Genomic DNA, 23,296 nt, shown 5'->3' on the forward strand with positions numbered 1-23,296 from the left:
AAAAGGAGGAGGAATTACATGTTTGCTTCCGCGCTTACTAGGAGGAACATAGAGCCTCAACAAATAAGTTAAAGTTAGGTTTATTAAATGCAAGGAATTTGATTTCCTGCCGGGAACGGCCTGCTTGAATCGCTTCTGTTTCAACAAATCGCTTCCACGTGTTGGATGATCTTCGATTTCCTTGTGGGCACCAATCCAAGGCTGATTTTGTAATATCTGCATGAATCTTCCGAAGTGTAGGCCCAATCCATTTTTATTTTCATCGCGGAAAATCGAGATAGACAGAAACCTGCTTCGTCAAACTCCAGAGGTGAGTGTTGACGATGGTGTTTGGCCAGACAACGCGCACAGTCCGTGCAGAGCTGGAGTATCGCACATTACCGTGTTCCATGTTTCGCAGCCATTCAGAATGGCAGACTTCACGCTTGATTCGAAGACCCTTAATTTCGTACGACTGGATATATACGAAGATCTCAAAATTTTGTCTCAGTCGTCAAATACAGCACGACTTTTTGCTATTGTATTGGATATGTCAGCTACTGACCTGCCAGTTCTGTTTATGATGCATCCGAGATAGCAGAATACGTCCGCTTCTTCGATGTTAATATCGCGTATCTGGAAGTTTCGCCGTCCAGTAGTGCTGAGGCACTTCACTGTTTTCTTTGCTTTGTGTTAATCATCAGGCCTGCTTTAGCTGAGCAATCGCTTACTGCCTCCATCTTTGACTGTATACATATGTATGGATTTGTGTAACAACAGACGATGTCATCAGCGTAGTCTAAGTCTTCTTGGTTGTCGTTAAAACCCTACGAAATAACACTTTTAGCCGCTGGAGCTAGCTGTATTATTGGGCCCAGCACTAGGTTGAATAGAAGCGGATATAACACGCTCTTCTACCTTACTCCTGTTGAAGACGAAGTGCCGCGGGTTAAATTGTGAAAGCATAGATTATTAGAAAGCCTCCAAATGCAGTTTGTTTGCGTTTTTATGCGAAAGACGACGTGGCAAGAAAGTGTGTGTGTATGCGTATAATTTCTTGTGTTTGGTTGTTTCCATTGCTTACGCCTAATCTTCCTCTTCACAAACAAATAATTCCCCTTCCTTTTTTTATTAGTTTATTCATGGGCTCTTACGACACAGCGAATTCGGAAGGCGCAATCTTGTATTCTATCATTCTTGCGGAGTCCTGTCATTCGTGATTGAATGAAACCTAATTTTAAATTTTACCTTGAGAATACGCATTTTACTCGGTTTTAGCGCTCATTCAATCACGAATTTATTCGACTCAAAGATTAATTTCAAAATATTACCGACTAATCGTCGAGGAGTCTGTATCTTGCATTCGTGATCCTTGTTGAGTGACGGGTTCGAAATAACTGTAAGAATATTGGAGCAATAATGCAGCATTAAAGGGCACACCACGACACACTTACTCTGCTACCGCATGTTTGCGTACGGAAAGTTTTGGCTGATTATCTTCTGGTTCTGTTTCATCCTCCGCCTCCGGCTGCGCACGGAAACCTCTCGGACACCATTTATGTAATAATTTACGTATATAAAGTAATAAATAATTGCGGCCTCCCCTAACCTCACTTTTCACACTACTATAGGTATCATTAATAATGGCCAAGAACATATTCTGCGAATGCAAAAAGAAACATTTATGTTTATAAGAAAATTGTATAAATTAACTGTGAAATACTGTACCAGTAAAATGAAGAAAACCAAGAATATATAAGAGAGAAAAAATATTGGACCCAATACATGATTTGCCGCCTCGATGCCCTCGTAATCGAAGTCACCCAATATCATGCGTATCATTGTTAGGAATGATTCGTAAAAGTTGCGAAAATCGTGGTGCTTACTGCCAAATAATAACAGACCTAATTGAGCATAGGCCAGAAAGACAATGCCGAACATGGTGCTGAAGCCCAAGAGATCACGAAAACACTGAAGGAGAAAGTTTAAGATTAGAGTCGCTTAATGCGCTAAATCTGCCACTTACCCTGTTTATGGTCACAATAAACTGTTTCATTGTTTTATTGAAACTAATGAATTTAAATATTTTAATTGTAACCAGAAACGCACAAATGGCCATCATATCGCGATACATTAAATTCCAAAAGCAAAACGTATCCACCTCGAGAAATTCATTTGGATTTTCTTCAAACCTTTTGCCCAATAGATTCACGTAGAATGGATGCCAGATATTGTAGATCAGCGTGAAATATGCTAACTGTAAGAAAAGTGGAAAAAGTTATGTATGGATGTATGTTTGCATTAGGGTGTATTTCGATTTTTACGGTACCAAAATTTTCGGGATCCCGATATTGTAATATTAAGTTCCCCGTGTTAGGGATCTAAATTTTTTGAATTTTTACGGTCCCTCCATTTTACAATTGCGGAATCACGGCTTTAGGATCTAAATTTATTCGATTTTTACGGACCCAGAATTTTCGTGTCTGGATATTAGAATTACCGAGTCCCGGCATTAGGGATGCAATTTTTTTCGCTTTTACAGTACCAGGATTTTCGAGTTCTCGATATTACAATTTCGCCATCCCGCATTGAGGATGTAAATTTTTTCGAGTTTTAAGGGTCCCTGGATCCTCGAGATATTATATCACAATTTCGGGATTCCGGCATTAAGAATCTAAATTTTTTTGATTTCTACGGTACCAGGATTTTTGGGATCTCGATATTGCAACTTCGGAGTCCCAGCATTAAGGATAAAATTTTTTCGATTTTTACAGTACCAGGACTTCCGAGTTCCCGATATTACAATTTCGAGATCCCAGCATTAGGGATCTAAATTTTTTTCCATTTTTACTGTACCAGGATTTTCGAGTTCCCGATATTACAATTTCGGGATCCCGGCATTAGGGATCTAAATTTGTTCGATGTTTACAGTACCAGGATTTTCGAGTTATAGATACAGTCGAACCTCAATAAGTCGAACTTCGATGTCTCGAATATTTGATATCTCGAAATTGCTTGGCAATGGCGTTTAAAGTGAGAATTGTGTGTAATTTTTACTTGATAACTCGAACTTCTATTACTCGAATATCTTGATAACTCGAACAGAATATTTGGCGCCAGATTTGATAAGTCGAATTTCCGGGGGAAACCCCTTATCACGTGTTGCTTATTTTATAGCAAACAGATGTCAGCAGTTGGATCGCTGCACTGTTTAAGTCCACAGGTATTTTATTAGTAGTTCTTACGCGAAAATAAACTCTGTTGACATGTCATCAAAACGTTGTTTAAAAACTTTATCTATTGATGACAAATTTAAACTAATAAAGGAAGTAGAAATGGGTGCGCGAAAAAAAGATGTAGCTGTAAAGTATGCTATTCCGGCAAATACAGTGTCAACTATTTTAAAAAATAAACAAACGGTTATTACTGCAATCGAAAGTGGTGGTGCAAGTGGGAGTTCGAAGAGCCTAAAAAAGCCAAAATACATAAATGTGGACAAAGCAGTTTTAGAATGGTTTAAATCGGCAAGAACACGGAATTTGCCTATATCCGGAGGATTACTTAAAGAAAAAGCATTGGAATTTAGTCAAAAATTAGAACAACCGAATTTCAAGGCAAGCACTGGTTGGCTCGATAATTGGAAACGAAGGTATGTACATTCATAAAATAAATGTGCAAGCTGGCGCCTAAAGTTATTTTTTTTCTAAGATCTGGTACATGTCATAAAAAGGCGTATGGTGAGAGTAATGATGTAAGCGAAGAAGACTATATGAAATGGCAACGTGATGTTTTACCTCATTTATTAGAAGGTTATCAAGCACGGGACGTATTCAATGCAGACGAGACGGGCTTATTCTTTAAATGTCTTCCAGATAACACCTTGACTTTTAAAAACCAGAAATGCCATGGAGGAAAGCACAGTAAACAGAGATTTACGTTGATGATTGCCGCAAAAATGGATGGATCAGAAAAATTGAAATTACTCTTGATAGGTAAAAGTAATCAACCCCGCTGTTTTAGAGGTGTTAAATGGTTACCTCTCTACTATAAAGCAAATTCAAAGGCGTGGATGACGGGAGTCTTTTTTGAAGAATGGCTTCTTAACTTAGACAAACAATTTGGAAAAGCCGGAAGAAATATTCTACTTTTTATTGACAACTGCCCAGCCCATCCTAAAGACATCCAACAGAGATTAAAGTTTATCAAACTTGCATTTTTTCCCCTGAATATGACATAAAAATTACAACCACTCGATCAAGGTGTCATACAAAATTTAAAATGTCATTATCGTCGCAGAATTTTAAAAAATACTATAAAATGCTTTGAAGTAAACAAAAATCTTAACATTACATTAATGGACTGTGTTGATGAAATAACTAATGCATGGAATATCGATGTTAAGTCTGAAATCATCTGGAATTGTTTTAGAAAAGCCGGCTTCAGTCAAGATTCTGAATGGGAGGAAGAAGATGACATTCCTTTGGTTTTCATAAGCGAACGCATAAAAGAAAGGAGTAAGGAAGAAATTCAACTGCAGAATGAATATAAAGCTTGGCATAATATTAAAGGTAGAGAAGGTGTCACCTTTCATGATTTTATGGATGTCGATATTGTTACTTCAGAGTTTCCCACAGATGAAGATATTGTGGAGCTATTGGGATCTAAATGCGAATTTGAGCATGATAGCGAAAGTGATATAGAAGATGATTTGCAAGATGATATGCTGCAACCAGTTTCAAACGAGCTAGTTGCAAATTCGTTCAAGATTTTGCGGTCATATTTAAAAACCAATGAGCATACAACCGATTCTCTGTACAATGGTTTAAATAATATTCAAGCTTTTTTTGAAGATCATAATAAAAAATCCTCTCGTCAATCCCAAATAACTGACTTTTTTACTTTAAACGAATGAAAGCTATACATCTATTCATACAATGTTCTTAATTATGTATATGTAATTTTAAAATATACACGTGCAATATTATATAGCAACTATACACAATTTTCAGCATGTACTGTTTTATCAATAAAATTGTTTGCTAACTCTTGAGTTTTATGGATTGTTTTATTTTTCCATAAGGTTTTATTTTGTTTATGGATTTTTATGTATGTATGTACATATGTATATTATGTATATTTGATAACTCGAAATCTTGATAGCTCGATTTTTTTTTTGTGGCATGTCATAGTTCGAGTTATCGAAGTTCGACTGTATTATAATTACCAAATCCTGGCATTAGGGATACAATTTTTTCGATTTTCACGATCCCAAGATTTTTGAGAATTACAATTACGGTATCCCGACATTAGATATTCATTATTTTGCAACACCTTTATTCGAAAAAATTGCATCAAGATTTGAGAAACTTTGCTTTGTTATGTTTAGTGAATAACAGCTACGGAAACGGAGGCGTACTTTTTTATTTAGAGGGAAAATTATTTCATTAGTAACAAAATAAAAACCAACAATTAAATTTATACGCATTTAATAATACTTCAATGTGTACATATCTGATAAAGTATCTAAGGCTTGTCGAAAAAAGTTCGATGCAAAAGAACTGAAAAAGTAAAAGAATGTAGGTATTTTGTGGTTGAAAAAAAGTTTTTTTTTTTAAGAGACACTCGGTGTATCTAAGGCCTATTTTGTTATCTGCACTTGATTTTCATCCCCTAACTAAGTTGTTTAAACTACTTAGATCTACTTAAGCAGGTAACTATTCCCTCCATGGAGACATTTTACAAATTTCCCAGGTCTTCATAGAAATAATCGCCAACAAATTTGGCAGGGCTTCTTTGAAGTGAAGGATATTCACAGAGGAGGTGTTGTACGACCTCAAATTCTTCTTCATCGACACAACTCCTGCAGAAGTCATTGTGAGATATGCCCATTCTACTGGCTAAAGTGCCAATAGTGCAGTGAGGACACTGGTCGTTGATTTGTTGAATCCAAGCAGACATTTTGTCCTTTTGAGATTGGGTAATGGCAATAGCGCTTTGGAGTCAGAGACCTCCTTCTATGGGTTTCCGCAATTACGCCCAAGTCAATCGCAGTATGCAGTTCATTTATAGGAATGAATCACTTGCTGAAGATCAAGCTCAGAGCCTTGTGGGCATCTTTCCGCGCTTTCATTTTCCTCCACTCCAGAGTAGCCGCTGACTTAACAAAGTATGGTGGGTAGGCGCGATCCGAGTAAACTAGTGATGCAGAAGAATGATCTGAACAGTCTGTTATCGGTGTGTCTTGCAAGTGTTCCACAGAAAATGGAACTTATGCATAACCGTGCGTGTTTTCTTTTAGCATACCTGCTGTTACCAGTTATTTTTACACAAGCTAATCGTTGGACTCTAATGAGATTCTTCAGACAGGCACCTTCGCACCCCATGAAAGCTCCATAAGTCAAAATAGGCCTGGTCGCCCAGTGGTTTATATACGGTTTCACACCCCATTGCTTCAGTCTATGTTGAATGTTAAATGTTTTTTTTACAGATAAAGAGGGCATTACAAGCTTTGTTCATTCTTTTCCTCGTTATTCCTTTTCCAAGAAAGCTTTGAGTCCCGAATTATCGTTCGATAAGGTTAGTGTTACTCCATCCATAGACGGGAACTGAATCGGTATCTTATATTTTCTAGTGAACAGATCTAGCTCGGTCTTGGATGAGTTAACTTTTAGACCTTTTGAGGTCGCCCACTTAGAGAGTTCCCTTAACGCTGATCGCAAGAGCCCGCTCATGGTTGAGAAAAGCATCCCTGTCGTCAAGATGAGTACATCGTCCGCATAAGTAACTAACTTGATCGTTTTCTTGCTCATGGTAATAAGCATTTTATTAAAAACTAGGAAGCTAAGACTAGAATAGTAAGCTTCGATATAAAGGCATACATACATTTTGTATATTCATTCATTCACTCATTCAATTATTCATTTAGTAAATCTAGGAATACAAGGTTTGTTACAGACAGCATAGAACTAAAAAATCCAAAAATTGTAGTTTAAAAAATTCATTGAGTCATAATTTAACATTATATTTTTGATAACGATAAATCAAAAGCTGAAGAACTTGAAATCTGGTTAAACTCATTCAATGTTCTAGTCAAAGGTGCTTACGAGGCATGAGCAGTTCTAAGCCACTCTAGGAAGAATAAGTCATTACTCCGAAATGTATTTAGAGGTATGTGAAAATATCGAAAAAAAAGCAGAATGAAAGTATACTTCTTCCACTTTTTAACGATTTTAAATTTTGTAATGCGCACTTTGCATTGTATGAAAGAATCGAATCAAAGAAGTTTAAGGATCTGAGGACAAAAAAAATTTCTTTTGAATACGTTCAAGTCTATGGATGTGGCCCTGACCATATGGCCTCTAAATAAAGACGGCATACTCCAGCTTCAGCCGTTCGAGTGAGATAAATTGTGACTTTCAAGTATATGGATCTGTAAAATCCGAATGAAGGCAAGTGTAGAATACGATTTGGGGATAATAAAATTGACATGACTAAGAAACTGAAGAGTGGAAGCAAAGATTACTCCCAAACCAGTGATTTCATTAAGAGTATTTAGATGTGAGTTCTTTATAAAATTTTTATGTAGAAATTAAATGCTTAGACTTAGAAAATTACGCGTGAGAATATTTCTAAATGAAGGAAGTGATGCCATTCCTTCCATTTTTAATGAAGGAATGATTCCATTGTATTATATGAAGACAATAGGAATTACATTTGGGCGCAATGCGCATTCATAAGTCGAAAAAGAAGATGAGCAGCGCGTGAGGGCACCCGAGATGGAAGAATGACCCGCAGACAACATCAGTTCAAATTATTAGAAGCTGCCGAAGGGGCGGAGGGTGTATTATATGATCCTGGAATAGGCAACTTCATGTAAGTTAAAACACAAAAGTTTTTATTTTATGTAAAATGCTTTTCAAACTTTAAACGCTTTTGACGTGATAACGTCTTATAATTCGATTTAACAGGCTGCACGCACGAAAAAATGTGTCGTTACCTTGCTCATTGCCGTTACCTTGCTCATTTGTCGTTACTTTGCTTATTGCCGAACGAACGACAAAGCAAACAAAGCAAACGAAAGGCAACGTTCGACATCTTGCTCTCTCCTATTTAAGTGAGCGTATATATGTATGTATATGCGCAAATGTACATATATAAATTCACGTATTTGTATTTGCATATGCCTTCTTATTGATTATTATTAATTTGATTCACTTGAAGAATTTAAAATAAAACCAAGTTTGTTAATAATACCTGTAGTTTTAATGTTATTATTATTAATTTTTTTATTATATATGAAGGAAAAAATGTATTTTAATATTTACCATATACCTTATAAGATATGTTGTATACTAATATATGTACATAAACATGCATATACATATACAATTTCGCGCAATTTTCAAAAAGAACAAATCTATATGTAAAGATGCATACAAGTCATATGGACATATCAAATATACGAATCTATTCCGTACGCAAGGGCGGCCGCCGTAGCCGAATGGGTTGGTGCGTGATTACCATTCGGAATTCACAGAGAGGTCGTTAGTTCGAATCTCGGTGAAAGCAAAAATTAATAAAAAATTTTTCTAAAGCGGTCGCCCCTCGGCAGGCAATGGCAAACCTCCGAGTGTATTTCTGCCATGAAAAAGCTCCTCATAAAAATATCTGCCGTTCGGAGTCGGCTTGAAACTGTAGGTCCCTCCATTTGTGAAACAACATCAACACGCACACCACAAATAGGAGGAAGAGCTCGGCCAAACACCTAACAGAAGTGTACGCGCCAATTATTTATTTATTTATTATTCCGTACGCAAGCAAATGTAAGCTAATGTGCTTGAACTGCAAGCGAGAGCGCAGAACGAACGACAAAGAGCACAATCGGCCCCCGCATTCGGCAACGTTCGACATCTGGCTCTGTCCTACTTGAGCGAGCATATATATGTATGTATATGCGCATTTGTATATAAATTCACATACTTGTATTTGCATATGCCTTCTTGCTGTGTGCATGGTAATGAACCATTTCTCTATTGAGAATAGGACGATGATAGAAAAAGTAGGAAATGAAAGGGAGTGTTTCGAGTGTAAAGTGTCTTGAAAAAGGCAAATCGATGATGGTGCCTCTTAGTGTTGTTGACTTATTAACGTCTGATGCACAATCGAAATTGAACATATCTTTCATGAATTTGATAAATGTTTCGTTATTTTCCACGTTTGTGTAAATGTAACTTGAACTATTCCATTGCAATTCCATTTACCTCCTCCCCTATATCCATACAAAATATCTATCAAACAAATAAAATTAAAATTTTGTTTTGAAAATTGCAACCATTCCATCAATACTTTCTTATGACGTTGTCAGGTTAAACTATCGTCAGTAAACCGACTTTACAGACAACCTCTTTTTTTTTTGTCAAAATGGTGTTTTCAAAGTCGGTGACCAACATTATTCGAAAATGGAAAGATTTTTTCTTACCGATAAATATTTTTTTTTAAACATTTTAAGGCCGAAATTTTGTCAAAAATCTATTTATTTTGGTTTTTTTTTGAGAAACCGCCATTTTGTCAAAAAAATTTATTTTGCTTATTCCTTCGATTAATTACTAGATTTAACATTACTTTAACGAAATCTGTTTGGTTTTTGAATTTCAGAGGATGCAGTTCAGAAATATAGTGGTCACCGCAAAACGTCTTTTCTGAGAGGAGCTACCGGAGATCAGCTGTAGCTCCTTTCCAAATAAATATTTTTACTTATACTAAGTCTCAAAAAATACAGTTAAAAGGTAACCCATATTTAGATTAATAAATTTAAATGTTTTTTCAGAAAAAACCCGTTTTTTTCGGCCTTCTAACTGTATATAACCCCTTAATATTTAGCTGAAGTAGATTCCTATGATAGGTCTGATTGAATATTGGCTTAGTGCAATTTTAATTCTAATTTAACAACTTTCTCTGAACATTACGCTGCACATATTTTTATTGATTTTAAGCAAGCTTCGATAGCATCAACAGGATGGCTATCACAGCAATATTTCATAAATATGAAATTCCAAACAAACTATATTAAATAGAATAGTTATGATGACTTTCAAAGAAACTGTATCAAAAGTGATGACACAAGACAATAAATCTGCATACTTCAGAATTAAAACTGGAGAAAGACAAAGGGATCCGCTCTCATCAACAATCTTTAGCCTTCTGCTATGCTGTGCCATCGATAAAGTAAGTGACACAAAAAGGAAAGGACATAAATATAGTAAGTATATTAAACTGAACTTCCCAATTATTCACATGCGCGGATTGCATAGCAATTGTCAGCAAAAACATCCACGCCCTATCCAATACTCTCGCGGATATTGAAATTGCAACTGGTAGAACTGGCCAGACAAAATAAGCCAACATCAGACAAACTGAAAATTGGCGACTTTTCAAACTGGGCAGGGTCAATTCAACGCGCCTCACCATCGATGATAGAATCCAAGTAGCTCACAGATCGTACGCGTCACTAACGAAACTCTTTAAATCGAAACTACTAAACAGACAATGCAAATTGATTCTGTGCAAAATCATCACAGAACCAGTCTTATGCTATAGACGCTAATTGAAGCAGATAAAGCCAAACTGCAAACATTCGAACGAAAAATATTCAGAAAAACGAGGGCGCAGAAAAAAATTGTAGAAACCAAAGCGTTCAGCACTAGACTAAGAGGAAGACCGAGGATAAGATCGGCCGACAAACTAAAGAAGGACATCATCCTTGTTCACTCCTCTCGGGAGCATAGGGCCTCAACAAAACTTGTCTTGCGTTGGTTTCGTTAATCTATTTGATTTCTGACAGGGTAGGTGATTAGTCTGCCACTACCAGTCCTAAATAGTGCGAAGGCCCATCTGTCGTTGCTTAGGAATAACGCCTTCTAATTGCTTGGAGTGCCATCTGTGTTTCACATTTTTCTAGCAGAAGTATCGCACAGATGGTTGAGGACTTCGCTAAAGTGGTGTGTCCGCGCTATTACCGTGGCTGCTCGATTCCTCTTGCTGGCGCCACTGATACCATGTGTAACTGTGTGTTTTTGCTTGTCTTAGCAGTCATAATGCAAATAATGCGCTATTGTGCCGTAGTAAGGATGGAAAGGATAAGTTTTTGGATTTGAGGAATGAGCCGATCGTCCAATCACCTGTAAACACAGCTAGCAGTTGGGCGTGGTGCCGCCTGGACTTTCTGAGTCCTGCGTCTATTGAAGTGGGGCCAAAGGATTTTCAAAATAGCACATGAAGAAATGAAGCTCTATCTTTTCTGCACTTTTCTCATTAAAATAAGTAGTGTAATTCTCCTTTAACAACAGTCAGGGGGATTCCGGCGATCGTGTAGGAGGTCTCTGAGACCAATTCAGTTGGCCCCTTCCTACCTAGCTCACCAGTAATTTCATTTTCCTCTAAGTTCCTATGCACTGGAACCCGAATGAGAGAAATATTACCTACGAACCCAAGATTTTTGGTCTCCTCCTTACAGGAGTTGACTAATTTTGATCTGCACCATGGCATCGTTAATACCTTGATCGCGGCTTAACTATCAGACAAAAATGTTAATATCTCCCTCACTCCCGCGTTCCCTGAGCATTTTGCATGTATATAGGAGCGCAAAGAGTTCTGCCTGAAAAACACATCAACAGTATTCGGCAATTTTAAGGAAATTGGCTGATTTAGAAAAAACCCCTGCCCCAATTCCCGATTATATCTTGGAACCGTCAGTGACGATAGAGGTGCCATCTTCGGTGCAGATTTTTCCTTCATTCCAATCCAGCCAACTTGAAAAGATTGTCCTAGCAGGATCCTCAAATTACAATTTGCAGGTAGAGAGATCTGTAAGAAGTTCAGATAAATACGATGTTAACTGCTCAAAAATGGTATAATTTCCCTTGAGAGTTTACCTCCAGAGGCCAACCTCCTTTAACCTGATTGCATTTTGAACAGCGATGGAAATAGCGTAAAAGTCGATGGAAAGTAATTTCAAAACGACATTCTGAGCAGCACTGGGACAAGTTCTGCACGCTCCGGTAATGCCAATACATGCAGTCCTTTACACCGTCCCCAGTTTAGTGATATTATAGCCCTTCCGAAGGGCTTCCCACTAAACCAAGCATCCATACGTTGAACAGAACCACTAAGTTGTACATCCACAGCACGACCTGTGGCTTGAGTCTCCAGAAACCTGTGGCTTGAGTCTATTAAAAGCTATACTGGCCTTCTTTACCCGATTTTTAATGTGTAGCTTCCACTGGAGTTTCTAGGTAGGTAGTACTTTAATCTTTATATTCCCTGCGTTGCACTCATTGCTCATAACCATTTGGGCAAACACCTTGCCCTTTTAGTTTTATGCGAAAATTCTGTACGTATTCATTGCCTCTTTACAGATAGTTGCAGAAGAAACCGTAAGCATAAAAATTCCTCATAAATTATATGAATCCGGGTTGTTCCGACTGACGCAAGAACGAAACAGCTTATCAAAGCTATACCTAAATCGGTTAGAATATTTCCTTTCGTCGTCAATACCAAGAAGTGAACTGTTTCGCCGAATTCGGAATTCAATTCAAAAGAGAAGAAGGTAAAAGACGTTCGGTTGATGGTCGGTATTATTATAGGACGCGACCCATGGGATCGGCATATGACCACCACTGAAATCATTGATGACCCGATTTGCCTGTTTTACTTGGCACTTTGAGTGCCCTCCCTTTGAAAGAGCAAGGCTACGAACTTTGGGTACCAAATTTCGTTCTCAGATTTGCCAAAGAAATTTTCACAGGACTAGCTATCTCTGTCTCTGTCTCTATCTCTGCCTCTGTGTTTATATCTGTCTCTGTTTCTATTCTATCCTATCTCTCTCTCTCTGTCACTTCTCTTCTTTCCTCCTTGACTGACTATCATTTTACCTTTAGGAGTTACCATTCTCTCGGTGCTTCTTGGCTCGCCTTCCTCATATACCTATACATGTATGTATGTATTTGTGGAAACTGATAGGAGATTGAATTTGTGGTAAATAAGAATATTTACTTAGTACCTTTCGAAAATACTTCCATGAATATATGTTTCACCCTATATGCATTTTCCTTATTCGCCCAGAAGTCAAGGAAGCTATAACCGCCGTGCTAGGTGGGTTAAATTTGGAGGATTACGAAACCTGTATAGAGTTAAAGAGCGAATTTTAACGTATTTGGTTTGTAATTTAATCGGTTTGCAGTGAGAAATTCGCGGAACTGAGTTGCAACACGTCGTAAAGCTCAGACGACACTCGCCATCACCAACGTGCAAAGGTCCAAAAATCTTTCGCAAAATCTTTTTCTCAAATATTCCAACGGGCGCCTCATGGGGTGTTGTCATTCTCCAAGCTTCTGCGCCATACGATAAAACAGGCATGATGAGAGCCTTATAGAGTGTTAGTTTTGTACGTTGAGAGACGACTTTACTACTAAATTTCCTACTTAGTTCAAAGTAACACTTGTTGGCAAGATTGTTAAGGCCGATTATATCAATATCATTGGCATACGCCAACAATAGTATGTTCTTATAAAAAATTATGCCTGAGCGATTAAATTCTGCGACTCGCACAATCTTTTCCAGTACCAGATTAAAAAAGTCACACGACAGCGAGTTACCCTGTCTGAAACCTTATTTGGTCCTTCCCAATTCTGACGGTGCTGCTGGTATTGAGTCACGTCACTTTGCATGGGTATTTTCCAAGACTTGGCGTATTGTAAATATCTGATCCATTGTAGATATTCTGGGTCTAGAGCCACGCTGACAAAGTCCAATCAGTTAGTTGATGGTGAGCTTCAGCCATTCACACAGTACGGTCGCTAGAACCTTATACGCGATATTTATAATACTAGTTCCTTCTTGAGCATTGGTCAGAGCATACCTAAATTCCAATTGGCAGGCATGCGTTCATTGGAGGATGGTTTCATATGTAGAAGTGCACGCAAGTGGCGAAAGTCACTGATTGCCATTCACTTGGGAGAGGGTGATTTTTTACATATGCTCCAAGCAGCTCACAACATATGGACTTAGCCCCATTATCCTCTGGGTAACTTCCGAACACCCATTCAAGAGCGAGCTAATGTGAGAAGGCGAAGCATTTCAAGATAGATAGTTTTGCGCTTGGTTTGGGACCCGCACGTAAAATAAAGAAGCGAAAATGTGGTGTTGGATTTGTTGTGGCAGAGAGACTTCGTCGCCAAATACTGTTGTTCACTCCGGTGGACGAGCGTCTGGCAATAATCCGCATCAAAGCCCGTTTTTTCAACACCTCGCTCATTTGCATCCACGGCCCGACAGAAGAGAAGGACCATGCGACCAAAGATTGCTTTTATGAGCGCCTCCAACGTTTCCATGAGCGCTGCTTCCGCCATGATATAAAAATCGTGCTGGCGTCTTCAACGCCAGGGTGGGCAATGAGGGAATTTTTGGTCTCACAGTCGGAAAAATCAGCCTGCACAACGAAACATCTGATTCGATTTCGCCGGGGCTGCAAACATGGTAGTCTGCGCACCAAATTCCAGCATAAGAAGTTACACCAATTACGTGGCTGTAGCAGAAAGATAGTCAACGATTGAGCTATCGGGATCATCACATTCTCAGTGATAGGCGTAGTTGTCACCAATTAACAAGTTCGAGAAGGATTCCCTCCATAATTTAAGGACGATCTGAATATCAGTCACCAGATCGTCGTCTTTGTTCTTACTTGAAACGCCTCAAAACGCCACCTTCTGTAAGCCACCGAACTTTCTGGTAGAATTTTCGGGCGTTTTCCCTATTGGCCAGCATCTCAAGCTTCTCGCATTCACGTATTTTGGACTCTCGTCTAGTTTCTTCCTTCCAATAGTACGCCCCTCTTCTCGTTTCAGCTCCCGGTAGCGATCCCTGCATAGAATCTACACCAAGAAAATTATAGGGTGTTACGACAAATACATTAAACTACAAAATTCACTACCTCCGAAACGAAGCATTTCACACTTCCGCTCCCATGTGATTTTTTGTTCCTATCGCCACCTCCACGTACCCGTTCCCACGAAAATCGTTTTTTAATCTTTTGAATTTCGCCCGACACCAGAGAGCAATTTTCTATGCAAACATTAGCGGTAAGTAATGTGTTTAAAAAAAATTAAATTAGAAAAAAAACTATTTTTAGTGGTTTTCTTTATTTTTGGACCGGTTTGCTCGTAATATTTAAGAAATTGAACTCGTTTTAGACAACTACTAGAGGTAAATGTAAACTTTTAAAAAATGAGGCATCTACCAGTCTAACGAATGCATTAATCCTGTTAAGTAAAAAGGAACTCGAACTATTTTTACACAAATTAGCCTTCACGGGTCTCAGGTTCCGACGAAGTTTCTTGTCTAACAGTTAGTCTTTTACGTCGACGTGGCAAAACCTTTCGCATTGTTCGATCAACATCGGTAACCATCTGTGCGATGACGTCCTCCAAAGCGGCTTGACGCGCTGTTAAACTTCAAATCGAATCGAAATCAATTGAGTTGAAATCAACACAATCTTGAACAGAGTCATGAAACTCGTGATTAAATGGAACAAAATTTGAAAATATTGCTAATCCAATTATTTATTTCATGCCATTCGCAACGCGTAGTAGTACTCGGTTTTAGCGCTCATTCAATCACGAATTTATTCAACTCATAGATTAATTTCCAAATATTACCGACTAATCGCCGCAGAGTTCGCATCTTGCATTTGTTGTTCTTGTTGTCCGATGGGTTCAAAATTACTGGAAGAATATTTGAGTAATCCTTAAAATCTATATTCCACAATAATACAAGGGCACACTTACTCTGGTGCATCATCTTTGCGATGCGAAGGTTTTGCCTGATCTTCTGGTTGTGCTTCGTCCTGCGGCCGCGCGCGGAAACATTTGGGGCACCATCTATGTAGCAATTTCCTTATATAAAGTAATAAATAATTGCGGCCTCCCTTAACCTCACTCTTCACAGTACCATAGGTATCATTAATAATGGCCAAGAACATATTCTGAAATTCACAAGTGGGATTGCAAAAGGAGGCATTTATGTTTATAAGATTTTTTTTTTAATTTAGCAATGAAATACTGTACCAGTAAAATGAAGAAAACCAGGAGTATATAAGTGAGGAAGTAGATTGGACCGAGTATGCGATTTGCCCTTTCCATAGTCCTATAATCAAAATCACCCAAAATCATGCGTACCATTGTTAGTAATGATTCATAAAAGTTGCGAAAATCATTCTGTTCATTGCCGAATAATAACAGACCCAATTCAGCATAGGCCAGAAAGACAATGATGAACATGGTGCTGAAGCCCAAGAGATCACGAAAACACTGAAGGAGAAAGTTTAAGATTAGAGCTGCTGCCACTTCCTAATACTTATAATACTCATGCACTGAAGCCTCTACTTACGGAACTTATGGTCACATAAAAATGTCTCACTGATGAATGGAAACTAATGAATTTAAATGTTTTAATGCAAACCAAAAAGGCACAAATGGCCATAATATCGCGATACATTAAATTCCAAAAGCAAAACGTATCCAACGCCAGAAACTCATTTGGATTTTCTTCTAACCTTTTGTATAATAGATTCACATAGAATGGATGCCAGATATCGTAGATTAGCGCGAGATATGCTAACTGTAAAAAAGGTGGGAAAAGTAATTTAAATGCAAGTCAATATGTCTGGCATTGGCAAACAAATCTGCTATACATCTGTATGTACAGTCTGTATCAGAAAAAAGGAACCGCGGTTATTCATGAAGTATAAAACATATATAATAAAAATTTTGTTTACATACCCTATGATCAAAAAGTATGGGGAAGGTGATGTTGACTGTCAAGGCGTAGTGCACCATGAGTACCCTGCATCGGGCCAGACAGTCAACAAAGAATATTATTTATCCGTTTTGAAGCCTTTGAGAGATGCTGTACGTCGCAAACGGCCGGAAATGTGGGCAAACAATTCCTGGATTTTGCATGATGATAACGCGGCATCGCATCGAGCCCAAATTGTGCTGGATTATTTGACCAAACACCAAGTAAATACTATCGTGCAAGTACCGTATTCACCTGATATGGCTCCGTGCGACTTCTTTTTGTCTTCCAAGTTGAAGTTAACACTTCGTGGAAATAGATTTCAGTCGATAAAGGAGATCAGAGAGAAACCGACGAAGGAGCTGTAGGCCAGCGCTTCGTCGGCCTACCAGGGATGCATGGAGGACTGGGTTAAATGTGTGTTACTTCATACGGGCCATATTTTGAAGGAGATAAAATAAGTTTGCCTAAAACTTAACTCTGTTTTGTTTTATTTAAACATTCCCGATACTTTCTGATCATAGGGTAAAAGTATGTACAAAACCACGAGCTCGAATGGGAGTTCCTTCCGCACCCGCCGAATTCTCCGGACTTTGCACCGAACGATTATCACCTTTTCTGTACCCTGTCCAACCACTTGAAGATCGTTACTTTCGGTAACAAAGAGGTCCTTAAAAATTGGATCAACAACTGCTTTGACACCAGCTCAAGCGATTTTTGGCGGAACGGTATCAGCAAATTGGTCGGGAGGTGGGAAAAAGTTGTAATAAAAAATAGTTTAAAAAAACTAAAAAACACGCTTTTATTGCCAATCGAACTAAAAAGTAGAAAATAAATTTTATTGACAAAGAGACCTATAATGAAGTAATAGCAAATCGAACGATCAGTCATAGTCAACTACCTCAGAACAGAATTATAACAAAAATTAAGATACAAATAGAATAATTCAAATTAGAGTTAAAAGTGTGGGATGCTTGATATAGTAAATATTACAATAATTCTATTGGCAACTATCTATGTACAGAAGGTTATGAAAGTGAAGCAAAATGCATTATTCTATTTGTATCTTAATTTTTGTTATAATTCTCTTGGTTTTTGCATCACTATAATGCACCGTCTCACACTGCACTCGTTCTTCGCGACCATTTCGCCAAAAAATTCCACGCATATCGTTCCGCAACCACCGTATTCACCTGATTTGGCTCCGTGTGACTTCTGGCTATTCCCAAAACTCAGGAGACCACTCCGGGGAACGCGTTTCGAGTCGATTGAGGAGATAAAAGCTGAATCGAAGAAGGTGTTGATGGCTATACCGGAAATGGACTATTTGGCATGTTTCGGGGATTGGAAAAATCGTTGGCATAAGTGTATTTCATCGGAAGGGGATTATTTTGAAGGGGATGAAACTGATTTACAAGAATAAATAAAGATTTTTCATTTTACAACCAAATTCACCTTACTCAGGTAAAAAAAGAAAATATTAATCCTGGCAATCCTAATAAGGAGAATGGAAAACTTTTATCAAATTATTGCATTGTCATCGGTCCTTGATAGGTGTGCAAAATTTCAAGTCGATCAGACTTTTAGAAGCCAGTGAAAATTAAGCTCAAAGATTGCGTTACATACATAGATACATACATACATACATACATACATACATACATACATACAACCCGACCTAATAAAAGTGTGTTAAAAAGCGACGGCGAATAAATAAATAAAATAAATAAATGTCTTCGGTAAAAGCGAACTTATTCCTCAACCTGTCGTCTTCAAGTTGGATATATATTTTTGCAACCATTATTCCATTCAAAACCAAAGAGCCGCTCATAAAAAGCATTCCAAAATCACCTGACTTTGAGGACGTTTCATTTTGCTTATCACACAAATGTCCTGGCACCTATCGTTTTAATGACGACGCACGCGGCGATGTTTTGTAAATATTTAGTTGTCTAGGTGCGTAATAGAAGAGTCATTCTTTGAAACTTCATGCAGTATGCTTAGGGTCATTGTCTTGACAGAAAACCCAATCTTGCCGCAGCCCAAAGCATTCTACTGATGGCTTCAAATGTTGTCTCACATACTTTTAAACGCCAGATGCAGTTATAGCTGTAGCTTCCGAAACCATTACGCCATACTTGCCAGTTGGTAACAAATTCTTCATTTCCATATACGCATTTCTTCTCTTCCACAATTTAAGCCGGCCATCACTTCCAAATATATTGAACTGCGATGCGTGAGTAAATAAAAATTTAGACCAGAAATCCCTGTGCCCGTGCAAACTCAAGCCGAAGGCGCCTTTTACGTGGTATCCTGCGAAAATATCCGCTAATGTTAAGATATATTTTTATAGTTCCTGGATGAATACTTTTTCCGCATGTCACGACGATACGTTGGACCAATTTCCGAACACTAATTCGCGGATTTTGGTTGATTTCGCTCAAAATTCAGTCCTCCATGCATCCCTGGTAGGCCGACGAAGCGCTGGCCTCCAGCTCCTTCGTCGGTTTCTCTCTGATCTCCTTTATCGACTGAAATCTACTTCCACGAAGTGTTAACTTCAACTTGGAAGACAAAAAGAAGTCGCACGGAGCCATATCAGGTGAATACGGTACTTGCACGATAGTATTTACTTGGTGTGTGGTCAAATAAGCCAGCCCAATTTGGGCTCGATGCGATGCCGGGTTATCATCATGCAAAATCCTGGAATTGTTTGCCCACATTTCCGGCCGTTTGCGACGTACACCATCTCTCAAACGATCCGATGGCGCTAAAAAGTGGCAGATGTGTGTCTTACAATCCTCCCAACATAAGAAAAATATATGGACCGGTTCCCACGTGCGCGGTTCGTTTAAATTAAACATTCCCGGTACTTTTTCATCATAGGGTATGTATAAGCAATGATGACTTGTCAACTGAAATTTTTGAATAGTGGTACTTTACAGCTACTTTTTCATTGTTTGCTAAGATTGAGTGAACCAAAGCAGATGGATGTAGACTTTTGTCATACCGCCTTTTTGTTGTTTTGTTAATGTTTTTGTTATAAAGCCAGTGAAATAATTCAATTTTTGTAAATTTATGAATAAATATGAATTCCGAAAAAAAACTTCTGGGAAATAAGAAAATATGCTGCTGTACAAAGGGCATTCATTGATGGTGGTGGCACTAGACCAGTAACAATTTTTTGCACGTTTGATTGTCAAACAAAGTATTGGCAAAGTAGAAAACAAAAAATTAATTTGCTTTGTTTCATTCAGGGCTGACAGCAACTTGGACACGGCAAAAGGAAAACAAAAACAAATCAGCTGATTTTTCGATACCATCTTTAATAGATTCGCCGTGCTGTTGTATGTGACTTAAATGAAAAACTTAACATTTTTCTATTCATAACGAGTACAATTTGTGCTCGGCATGCCCGCCTCTACTCCTGATACGAATACTCAATATTTTCTTTAAATTTTTGTTCTTAGAAGCTGCCTCATTTCAACAGCATTAATCAGAAAGTACGTAAATAATAATGCCCTTAAATATTTAGCCTATCATTTGATGCGGGAATCGAACCCAGCCCTACAGAATGCTAATCACGCTTAAGGTTTACGCTTGTATGTACATATGTGTTCACCGGACAACGCACGGACAACGAGAGTGCTGCTAGTATTGCGGACAGATATGTAAATAGAAAAGCTTTCGAGCCTTTTACTTACCGCAATTATCCAAAAGTCTACAAAGTTCCACATTACGCGCACATAATTCGCCAAACCCATATGATGTAGTTCGAGGATTTCAACAATTGTGTAATATATAATGAAGAGATAAAAAAGAATGCCTGCCACAAATACCACTATACCGTCCTTCCAAAACACCGAACTTGTTTTGACTGATTGTATGCTATAGGAAGGGACAACACCACCGGTCGGTGGTAATTCGGCAACAAATCTGTTAGGAAGAAAATAACGGTAGATGAAGCATTGAAACTTACATACATACATAAACATACAACGGCCACTCACTTAATATTATTCATTAAATTTTTATTCGCATTGAAGAGTGTAAACTCAATCATAAACAAACGGGAGGCGCGATCCAGCCACTTTCTCTTCTTCAAATCTGCCACAATTCGCTGATTCTCTTCATAATCATAGGTTAAGTCCTTCACAAAACCACCACTGTCATAAGTGGTGATCTTACCCCAATACGATCGAGCTTTCAATTCACTCAGCGTCTTATATTTAGCACTGCAAAGTTGTTAGTTCACACAAGCACCTTTATTTAGCAATTACTATTTTTGGTTTACCCCATAAATTCAGCGGACGTATCCTCATGGGCTTTCGAATAGTCGGCATAGCACTTGTTGAAATATCTGCCAAACACCTCGTGCACCTCGCAAGTGTCCGCTTTCACACGTATCTGACGCAGGCGTGGTGGTCCCAATACTAGATTTTGGGTTAGAAAAATAAGCTCCTCTTCAGGTGCGCGTCGCCTACGTTGGTTTGTTTGTTCGCTCTCAACGGCATCATCACCATCTTCCTCGCCATGTAAATCGGGTATACATTTACCTTGCAAAAACCCCCACAAATCAGCTACTGTAGCCAAATTTTCAAATTCAAGATCAACTTCATATACTGGCGCATTGAGATCGCGGTTTACGAATAGATTGTCGATGCTGTCATTAAAAAAATACATTGACAAATTACGCGAAGATGAGGCCACTGTTAACCGAAACCGAATTAATTTGTATTTTTTATTATTTTCAAATAGTCCTAACATAATTTTAGAATTCTGCTCACCTATAATCGTCACCGCCAGAAAGCACATGTAGATGCAGAACTCGATCAGTGCCGAGCGTGCGGCAGCTTCGTTTTCATATTTGAGCCGGTGCGATTTCTTTGTAGCTTTCGATAGCGCAGTTTGTCTGTGTTTTGTAACCTCTTTTTCCATTTTCGACAATAAATTCAAGAAATGAAAAATTCAATATGATTTTTGTTAATTTTTTTTCTACTCTCAATAAAGTGACACTGAGCTCAATTCACAAGCAAAATTTGTTTACGATAGAAAAAACTTTTTTACTCAAGGCAAATTTAAAATGAATTTGATTTGATTTAAAAAAAGAGTTGTATTTATATGTAATATTTTTTGCATTATTCATTCAGTGATTGACTGTTTTAATGTCGATATATATAAAAATTACTATCCTAATAGAATTTTTCAGCGTACAGCAACCGCCATGGCAGCATTGCACTTTCGTCAGTCTTTTCGGCGCTAGATAAATATGATACATGCATGGGTACGAATATTGAGGCAGTGAAAAAATCATATTAGCGGATTTTTTGTTCTTATTAAATTTCATTAGCTCCCGAAAAAAACGTGTGTGTGAACAACGAGCAATGCAAAGATTGAAAGCACAAAAATTGGAATAACATATTTTTTGCCCTCGAGTACCCAACCTTAACCTGTAGGTTGAGAGCTGCGTAAGAATCACGCCAAGGCATTATTAGGCTGATGCGGGTAGTAATAGTAGCATTCCAGTTAACTTATTTATTAAATCAAGTTAACCCTCTGAAACAGGTGGCAACTACCTCAAAATTCTTTTATTTGTCACTCATACTGTCCCGACGGTAACTTTCAATAGGAATTTTGCCACTTTCTTTCTAACTAAGGAAGAATGGAATAAGGGATTCTCTCTAAACAACTTCGACACTACAGTCTATACAGATGGAAGTAAAATGGGCTGCGGTGTTGGAGCTGGTATATATTCTCACACACTTAAAATTGAGAAATCTGTGCGTCTCCCTAATACCAGCAGTGTCTTCCAGGCGGAAGTACTGGCAATTGGGGAAGCTTGTAGGCTACTAATCGCAGATTTCTCTTTTAAGGGTAATATCGCTATTCTCTCGGATAGCCAAGCTGCAATCCAGGCACTGGGTTCGGCCACAACAACCTCCAAAGTGGTGGAACAAAGTACGAATAACCTCACCATCTTGAGTGAAAACCATAAAGTCTGGGTCCCGAGATATCGGAACATTGAAGGTAACGAAAAAGCAGATGAACTGGCAAGAAGGGGATCTGCCATGAATAACGCTCTTGCAGAATCGGTACTCACACCATTAGGTGCAGTCAAGAGTACAATTTCCCAAAAATACCTACGAATCGCTGACTGTAGGTGGAAAGTCCAGACGAAATGCAAAATTAGCAGAACGTTATGGCCCACCTACAACCTCAAGCAATCGTCGGCATTAATAAGAATGAAACGACGGGACTCCTGGAGACTAACGGCAGTCATAACTGGCTTTTGGTCTATCGGAGAACAAGCCGCCAAAATGGGTATCCCTCACAATACATACTGTCACAGTTGTAAACAACCCTGCCCTATGGAAGGACAGAATGTTAACCCTGGGCCAACCGCTGTTCGAGAATCTCGAACAACTATCTGGCTTAGACGTTAACAACCAAATAAGGTTCCTTAACCGCA

General features: G+C 38.4%; 1 protein-coding gene across 2 annotated transcripts; it reads right to left on the bottom strand.

Annotated features, from left to right (window-relative positions):
* Positions 1-1,354: 1,354 nt before the first annotated feature.
* On the bottom strand, positions 1,355-21,851 carry LOC129236129 (polycystic kidney disease 2-like 1 protein). Of its 2 annotated transcripts, XM_054870349.1 has the most exons (9): positions 21,615-21,851; positions 21,122-21,536; positions 20,838-21,062; positions 20,532-20,763; positions 16,420-16,650; positions 16,098-16,340; positions 15,819-16,015; positions 15,690-15,755; positions 15,272-15,483 (listed from the first exon to the last, which is right to left on the bottom strand). In XM_054870349.1, exons 1-9 carry the CDS (start codon positions 21,763-21,765, stop codon positions 15,333-15,335), a joined length of 1,911 nt encoding a protein of 636 aa, XP_054726324.1. In that variant the 5' UTR covers positions 21,766-21,851; the 3' UTR covers positions 15,272-15,332. The 2 variants fall into 2 exon arrangements, with proteins under 2 accessions (XP_054726323.1, XP_054726324.1); XM_054870348.1 differs by lacking the exons at positions 15,272-15,483; positions 15,690-15,755; positions 15,819-16,015; positions 16,098-16,340; positions 16,420-16,650 and adding exons at positions 1,355-1,639; positions 1,708-1,950; positions 2,006-2,236.
* Positions 21,852-23,296: the final 1,445 nt, after the last annotated feature.

Source organism: Anastrepha obliqua, chromosome 1, assembly GCF_027943255.1.
Source record: "Anastrepha obliqua isolate idAnaObli1 chromosome 1, idAnaObli1_1.0, whole genome shotgun sequence".
Taxonomy (NCBI): Eukaryota; Metazoa; Arthropoda; class Insecta; order Diptera; family Tephritidae; genus Anastrepha; species Anastrepha obliqua.